This window comes from Tarenaya hassleriana, unplaced genomic scaffold (assembly GCF_000463585.1).
Source record: "Tarenaya hassleriana unplaced genomic scaffold, ASM46358v1 Cleome6, whole genome shotgun sequence".
In the NCBI taxonomy this organism is placed as follows: Eukaryota; Viridiplantae; Streptophyta; class Magnoliopsida; order Brassicales; family Cleomaceae; genus Tarenaya; species Tarenaya hassleriana.
The window spans coordinates 4335932-4344409 of record NW_010968505.1 but is presented as its reverse complement, the minus strand read 5'-3'; the positions used below and the strand labels follow the sequence as shown (position 1 = coordinate 4344409).

General features: G+C 39.4%; 2 protein-coding genes across 4 annotated transcripts; both read left to right on the top strand.

The window, feature by feature from the left end:
• The first annotated feature begins 1202 nt into the window (after positions 1 to 1202).
• On the top strand, positions 1203 to 6183 carry LOC104799509. 2 transcript variants are annotated; one of them, XM_010522075.2, is made up of 2 exons: positions 1203 to 1627; positions 3984 to 6183. In XM_010522075.2, exons 1-2 carry the CDS (start codon positions 1397 to 1399, stop codon positions 5874 to 5876), a joined length of 2124 nt encoding a protein of 707 aa, XP_010520377.1. In that variant the 5' UTR covers positions 1203 to 1396; the 3' UTR covers positions 5877 to 6183. The 2 variants fall into 2 exon arrangements, with proteins under 2 accessions (XP_010520377.1, XP_010520376.1); XM_010522074.2 differs by having other exon boundaries at positions 1204 to 1627; positions 3981 to 6183.
• A 167-nt stretch (positions 6184 to 6350) lies between these two features.
• On the top strand, positions 6351 to 8458 carry LOC104799508 (GATA transcription factor 11). 2 transcript variants are annotated; one of them, XR_769587.1, is made up of 3 exons: positions 6351 to 6755; positions 7136 to 7299; positions 7709 to 8458. XR_769587.1 is itself a non-coding variant. In XM_010522073.1 (3 exons), exons 2-3 carry the CDS (start codon positions 7099 to 7101, stop codon positions 8306 to 8308), a joined length of 801 nt encoding a protein of 266 aa, XP_010520375.1. In that variant the 5' UTR covers positions 6351 to 6755; position 7098; the 3' UTR covers positions 8309 to 8458. The 2 variants fall into 2 exon arrangements, 1 of the variants encoding a protein (XP_010520375.1); XM_010522073.1 differs by having other exon boundaries at positions 7098 to 7299.
• The last annotated feature ends 20 nt before the right edge of the window (positions 8459 to 8478 follow it).

The window sequence follows — 8478 nt, the reverse complement described above, 5'->3', positions numbered from 1 at the left end:
TGATTTTTAGAAAAAAAAATACATATACCACATATGCATATAAAACATATATATATATATGTATTATATATATGTGTGTATATATATAAATATGTTTATATATGTGTATATATGTATATCATTTCATTATATATGTATGTGTATAATTTTTAAAATTTTATTTTTATTATTATTATTATTATTTTATTTTTATTTTGTATTAATTAATATTATTAAATATTAGGGATTGATGATGTGGCAGATGACTAGAATGCCATGTCAGCATTAAATAATATATTTTTTCGTTCAGGGTTTTATTTACCAATTTTTAAAAGTATAGAGTTTTAATTTCTAATTTTTAAAAGTACAATATTTTTTTGGATCAAAAAAAAGTATAGGATTTAAATTGCGACGAGAGAAAAGTACAGGGTTTTAAATGGAATTATCCCTTAATTTATTTATTCACTAAAAAAATTGTTATTTTAGTCAAATTTGTATACGTTGATTAATAGCTAATACTTTTTACTTGTACAACTGCATTAGAATGGAGATTTTATATTGTAATTATATTATTTGGAATTTGATTTTGTTTTAATTCGATTTTTATTAATTTCATATTTAATTGAAATTCAACTGATCTTAAAAAAATCTTATATGTTTGATCTAAACTATAATAGTTTGAATTCCATTAATTTTATTTTAAAAAATCTATGAAATGTCAGATATCAAATATGTGTAAATCATAAAATATCAAATATCAAATATGTGTAAATATACCAAAGTAAACATTTATCCTTCAAATCTCAAGTCAAGGCATTAAATTGTAACAACTCACCCTATTTAAGACCAAAGGATATCATAAAATCTTTATTGATTCTATTCGAGATACGCATAGGTTACAATCAAATAAATACTCATCTGTAATTATTCAAACAATTAAACTAATAGAAAATCTTTTTGAAGATTGTTTATATATATATATATATAATTTGTAAAATCTAAAAAATATATTGTAATTCAAAATAGCCGGTTTTGGTAAAATTGCTAAGGAGGCTTTCTCATGGAATTAAAAGTCGTATTCTGACCGATAAAAGAACACTAAAATCTAAATCAAAGGTCGATTTCATTTTGGGTATAATCCATAAGTTCTTAACAATGGTTTGAGATTGACCATTTTACCCTTCACCCCGAAACCCAAAAAGGTCAAATGCTCCCCCCCCCCACCGTCTCTCTCTCTCTTTCTCTCTCTCTCTCTCTTCCTTCCAAGCAAGGAACGTAGCATTCATTCATTGCTCATCTTCTTCGATTACGTTCGCAATAAGAGCTGAAGTTTTCTTTCTGAAACTTTCCCGGAATCCAAACAAACCTTTAGGTTCTTCTTCTTCTTTTTCTTTGGTTTTCCGTTTTGTTCCGAGAAATGGGAAGCAAATGGAGAAAAGCAAAGCTAACATTAGGTCTCAATATGTGCCTCGACATTCCGAAGACGCTCGACGATCCCACTTCTCCTCCCCGGAGATCTTCCGACGACGCTTCTTCTCCGACGATGGCGGCGACTGCGGCTGCGGCTGCGGCGGTTCGGCCCACCACTCCGACACCGTCGTCCTCTGGGCTCCGCTTGTCCAGGTCCTTCAATAAATCCCAATCCAAGGTCCGAATTTTCTCCAAGTTTTTCTTTCTTTTTTATTCGTTTTCTTGGATCATGGGTTTGTTGCAGTTACCTCATTTTTCGCTGTTCTGTTCATGTTCGGCAAAAAGTTTGGATTTTTGTTTCGTGCTCTTCATCTGGGTGTCTGATTTCGTAATTGGTCTGATTTATTTTGTTGTTGCTGTTCATGCTTGATGCTAATTTCGAAGCTCTCGAGTCTTTGAAATTACAATTTTCATGTTCTGATTTGGGTTGTTGAATGCCGTTGGATCTCCGGATCTTTGAATTTCTTCTGGTCATGATATGGTTGCAGCAAATCCAAGGGCTAATCTTTCTTGGAACTGCAAATTCTATTATATAAAATTTGACTCTGTTACTTTACTTTTGTTTAATCCTTTTAAATCTCTGAATAAACTTCTTTTTAAGGTTATCGAATCCAAATGCTTTACAAACAAGATCGGTTAGATTTTCATGCTCATCCAATGATCCTAATGGTAGTTCCATGGTCCAATTTTGGTGGGTTCTGAGTTCTTGGTCTATTACAGCCGCTGGTTCCTGACTTACCACCATTAGGAGCTCTTAGAGATTCCATAACTATCCATAATCCAAAAAAAGAATTATTTTATTCAAAGTTGTAGGATTGCCCTATAATGATCTGGTTTTCAGCATATGCGCATGCTTATAAAAATAGATACATAGGCTTATGCCTATCCACTTGTGATATACATTCTGAGGCTGCGCAACATTGAAAGTCTTGTCCTGTGTGTGAAAACTATGGGTGAAGAAACATATTTTTCTGGAGTCATAATTAATCTTGAATCTAACTGTTTTGGATTAGTGACCTTCTACAAAAAAACCACTTGTCCTAATCGACTCATGGTTTTGATTAGGACCCTTGACCATGTTTTTTTAGATGGGTTTTCTTTGTCTTGCCCCCTTTTTTTTTTGTTTATTTTGTTTAGAGTGCCTAATAATGCAGTTTTTGTATTGGTGGAGGTGGGGCAAGTGAAAATGATGCTATTTCTTTCTTTGCTTTTTCTGTGTCTTTCCTTTTGTTCATAGTGGGTTTTTTTCCTTTCATCTTTCATTTCTGGTTTCTGTAGAGAACTTGAGTGTTTGTTGTTTTGTAATTTTCAACTCTCCAAAATGGAGCCTTTGTGTGGGGCTAAAGTTTTGGTGCAGTCAAGTGCCACTTCACCCCTCTAGGACCAATCTTTCTTTCTTTCTTCCCCAACAACTGTTCAATCGCAGTTGAAATAAACCCATATTAGTTCTCCAAATCTATTGTTGTAGCCACTGTAAATATGATTCTGATCACCGGCAATTAGCCCTCTTAAGCTCCATAGAATCGAGGAATTATGAAACCGCGAGGCAAAATGAAAATGAAGAAACTTTTGGCCTAATGACCATCATGAACACATCCTCATATCATGTGTGAATTGAATTCACATGATTACATGGTTTGTAAGATGTTGAATGTGTTGGGGTATATCCTGTTGGGGATTTTTTTTACAAGGAAAGGTTGAATCTTTGTAGAAACCCATTAATCTTTTGTGTTCTTTCCTTATTTTTTTTCTGTGTTCTAAGCTTTAACTTTGCTTTGCCTTATCTCTTTTACCAATGCTCTTTATAATCTTTATAAGCGTTGAATTTCTCTACAAAGCTTTGGATTGCCGATCTGGTTTGTTCTGTACTTTAACTTTTCAAAGCCGCGTCTTTGTTTTTCCTCTTTTGTCTATTGTTATCTCTTCATGCCTTGACCTTATAGACCCATTGTTTCTTTAAGGTAAAACTATCAAAATTACCAAAAGAGAAAGAAAAAAAAATGGATAAAGATCTAAACTTGGAAACATATTACGATTAAAAGTTCTTAAAACAGCATTACTCTGTTTTCCTGTGAATGAGTTCCTCTGTTTCATTTTCATGTCTCCAAGCTATTAAGATGAACAAACTTACCTCAACGTCTTTGGTGACTAATGAATTCAACCCATCTTGTCATTTCCTTTTCTGGTATGGAAAGATTCCATCTTTTTTATTTTGTTTCTTTTTATGCAACCTTTCAATAATAGAGAGGTTGCATTATGACACAAACTGTGTCAGAGTATGACACAACTGACTCCTTGGATTCTGGTAATATGGACAACGACCTTTTAACTCTGTAGTTACCATTTACCAAACCATCTTTCTGCAACTGTTTATTCACTCAAACTAAAGCTCTTTTACCAAACCAGAACATTTCAGTGTTTTGTTTTGCTTCTTTGGTATGTGTTCATGTGTTTCTTTCATGCTAATCTTGAACTGATTTGCCGTATGAAGACTGAAACCGTTTAGTGATTTTGTTTCGATGGATTTTTAGAAGACGTGTGCGATATGCTTGATGGAGATGAAGCCGGGTTTAGGGCATGCCATTTTCACTGCAGAATGCTCACACTCGTTTCACTTCCATTGCATTACAACCAATGTTAAGCATGGGAACCAGATATGTCCCGTGTGCCGGGCCAAATGGAAAGAGATCCCTCTTCAGAGCCCTAACCCTAAGCATGTGAACCTCTTGGGTGGTCGGCTCAGAGATAGGGTCCAGCCTCGGTCTTCTACTCGACCGGAAAGATCTAGGCCGGTCTCTTCTCCCTTCAATGGCCCCGAGCCCGCAATTTACAATGATGACGAAGTTCTGGAACATCAACACAGATCCACTGGATCGACTCAGGAGCAGTGCAGTGTTGTTTCTGGCAGCATGGAAGTGAAAACCTACCCCGAAATCTCTGAAGTCTTGAGGTCTGTTTCGTATAAAGATTTCGTCGTTCTGATCAATATAAAGGCTCCTCCTTCTGCCCCGAAAGCATCGTCTTCTCGTGCTCCGGTTGATCTTGTCACGGTTCTTGATGTGAGCGGAAGCATGGCCGGGACAAAACTGGCGCTGCTGAAACAAGCCATGGGGTTTGTGATCCAGAACCTCGGCCCCTTCGACAGGCTCTCTGTCATAGCCTTCTCCTCCTCAGCACGACGCATCTTTCCTCTTCGGCTCATGACCGAGACAGGGAAACAAGAAGCATTACAGGCAGTTAACTCATTGGTCTCAAACGGTGGAACAAACATAGCAGAGGGCTTGAAGAAAGGAGCAAGAGCCTTGATCGATCGTAGGTACAAGAACCCTGTGTCCAGTATCATACTCTTGTCTGATGGCCAAGACACATACTCTGTTACTAGTCCCAATGGTTCTTGCTCCAGAGGGATGGACTACTACAAAGCCCTCCTCCCGATCGAGATTGGTAACCGACAAAACAATGGAAACTCGATTCCAGTTCATGCTTTCGGGTTTGGTGCAGACCACGATGCCTGCTCGATGCACTCAATATCAGAAAACTCCGGAGGGACATTTTCCTTCATAGAAGCCGAAACTGTTTTACAGGACGCTTTCGCTCAGTGTATCGGAGGCCTTCTGAGCGTAGTAGTTCAGGAACTGAGCGTCAAAGTCGAGTGTGTTCATCCGGGATTACGTATCAGCTCGATAAAAGCCGGAAGCTACAGTGTTAATCGCTGCCCAGATTCAAGAACTGGGATCATCAACGTAGGAGATCTATATGCAGATGAAGAGAGAAACTTTCTGGTGAATCTCGACATCCCGGTTGACGAAACTTCAGATCAGATGTCACTTCTGAAAGTCAAATGCGATTACAGAGATCCCGTGACGAAAGAGACTGTCACGGCGCGCGACTCCGGAGAAGTGAAGATCCTTAGGCCGCAAGAAACAACTGGTTTGGCGGTTTTGTCAGTAGAAGTAGACAGGCAGAGGATCAGGTTACGTGCTGCAGAAGCGATATCTGAGGCTAGGGTTTTAGCCGAGCGCGGGGATCTTACAGCGGCCGTGTCTCTGCTGGAGACATGCCGCCAGTTTCTGTTGGAAACATTGTCTGGTCGGGCCAATGACCCGTTGTGCGTGGCCCTTTGTGCCGAGCTTAGGGAGACGCAGGAGCGAATGGCGAGCCGACAAGTGTACGAGACGTCGGGTCGGGCTTATGTTCTGTCGGGTCTGAGCTCGCATTCATGGCAGAGAGCGACTGCCAGAGGCGATATGAGCGAGACGAGAGTGTTGCAGACTTACCAGACTCCATCAATGGTGGATATGGTGAATCTATCTCAAACTATGACTTTCGGAAACCCTAATTCGAATTCGAGCTCGAGTTTGCCGTCATCGTCGCAGAGGAAACTCCGGCAAGCTCTTTCGTTTCCGGCGAGGCCACGCCCTAGGTGATCGGAGGAAAAGGTTAAAATGGGGATATCAGAATTCTTTTCTGCATCTTTTTTTGTTTGTGATTTGTTTAAACTTGGGGTAGTTTACGTAATTTATCAATTTTTGGGGTATAAGTGAAATGGATGGTTTTTAGCGGGGAAGAAAAAAAGAAAGAAAATGGGGCAATTGCGGAATTAGTGCTTATATAAGGATACGAATGTGAATTCTGCTTAGTTAGGTCGTGTGGGACTGTGGAAGGTGGGTATAGGCTTGTAATTGTGGAAAAATATTATCCCATTTATATTTTATAAAATCCCATTTTCTCTTATTTTAAATCCTCATCACCGCAAAAAAAAAAAAAAAAAAAAATCTAAAGAGGAGAATTCTGGGTTTTGTCCATTCGGAGCCCTAATGAGTTCTGGCGAATCGTCGGAAGCTACAATGATTCTCGGATCAGATTCATCATCTCAAGCTACAATTTCAAGTACTAACCCCCAAAAAAAAAAAAAAAAAAAAAAAAATCTAAAGAGGAGAATTCTGGGTTTTGTCCATTCGGAGCCCTAATGAGTTCTGGCGAATCGTCGGAAGCTACAATGATTCTCGGATCAGATTCATCATCTCAAGCTACAATTTCAAGTACTAAGGAAGATTCTAGATCGCGATTCAGACGGAGGCCGATCTGGTTTTGGGAAGTATCGGTCGGATTCTGCCGTTCCGGCCGAAGGATTTCACGTTCTCAAGCTACAGGAAGTTCCGATCGAAGGAAGCAGGGCTTTACTTGCCTGATCCAGCGCATGGTATCACCGTTGATCGGATCGCTCAGGTGGATTTTCTGTCCTATCGGCGGAGCTCATGAAGGCATTGCCCATCGAGACGCCGTTCACAAGATCTGCACGTGAGGTACATTTACTTTTGTTTTTTAATTTGTCGGTGCACTTTTTCGGGCAAACATTGTGTAGATTACGTTTTCATAATTTGTTTTTATATTTAGTTGGGCGGTTCGGTAAAAACATATCAAACACCGAATCCTACGTTATATATGATTGTTCTTACTGTTTTGATTCTATCAAAATTTCGCTATACAATGTAAATCCCTGGATTTTATCTTGCTAAGATTCTGTCTTTATCTATTAGAACGTTTGAACTTCTCTCTCTATATATAACATGTATATAACTCACGCATGCACGGGGTAACGTAGACTTTTCTTTTCCGGAAATTATATTATACTTTGTATTGCGTAGGATGTCTGACATTGGAGGATTTTTTGATGGACTACCAGATTATACATTTATTCTTGACGAAATTCCGGAGGTTGATTGGGAATATCTTGATATCCCTCCCTCTCCTATATGGCAAGAACTCGTCTCAAACGAGGTCGATTTACCATTAATCGATGACGTTCTGGACGGACCCGCGGAAACCAAAATTGGACCCGAGTTTCTGGTTAGTTCATCCACTCGAATAAGTTTTATCATGCTGAAGAAACTTGCTTATTGAACCATTACATTGCTCGCGCCATTAGTTCTTGTCTTGGACGAGAAACATTGGTTGAAGGTTTTGGAAGCCCTTCGTTTGTTCCTGTTGCACGTTAGATAGTTGAACCAGACCAGGATGTTTCTGAATCTCGTTGGACAGGAAAAGTAATGACTGTGCTTAAGCCACCGAGAAAGAACAGTTTTCTGAGTATCATGACACGGATATTTCTCTTTCTCAACGAATAATGCTATTGGTATCGGTATTATGTGACTCGGATATTGGTATAGGTATCATGTGAAAACTAGTTGCGAGAAAGAAGATGCTACTGGTATTATGTGAAAACGAGTTCTAAAAGGTTTATCATCCTTTGTTTCAGAATTCTGGGGAGCAGCTTCAGCTCGAGGCCTCCGAGCAGGCCTCTTACGATGAAAAAAACGATCTCAAAGCAATGAAAACTTCGAGTTCTCTTACTCTCCTCGAAGGCCGGGATTCAAATTCATCAGATTTTCAAGGCCTAGCAGTAGCAGGATGGCAAAATACTGTCCCGAAACGTCTAAGAGGCAAGCGAAGGCGACAACAACAACCTCAAGTCCCATCCTCTTCTTGTTCATCGTCATCTGAACCGGAAAACGAGTTCGACCACATGATTAGGATGAAAAAACATAAGGGAAAGGCTGTGGCCTATCTCCTAGGTTCTGAAGACAGAACGGATTACATATGCAGACACTGTAAAACGACGGATACACCGCAATGGAGGGAAGGGCCGTCTGGGCCTAAAACTCTATGTAACGCTTGCGGGATGCGTTTCAAGAAGGGTGGTCTCTGCCCGCAGTACCGCCCGGCCACAAGCCCTACTTTTAATCCTCTTCAGCACTCGAATTATCACCGGAAGGTTATACAACTCGCGACTAATTTCTGGAAAGAGGGTGGGGGCTTGCCCATGGCCTTTAGGAGCTATGATGTTGAAGGAATTTAGGGTTTGTGAAAGAATACCTGGTGGTTTGCGGAGGAAGTTAGGGTTTTTACGTCACAGTTAGGGTTTTGTTTTTACTTCATACACACGTTACTATTTTTTTTTTTTGATAAACCACTCGTTACTATTATTCATACAGATGAACAACACACATCTCAGAGTTCGAAGCATGA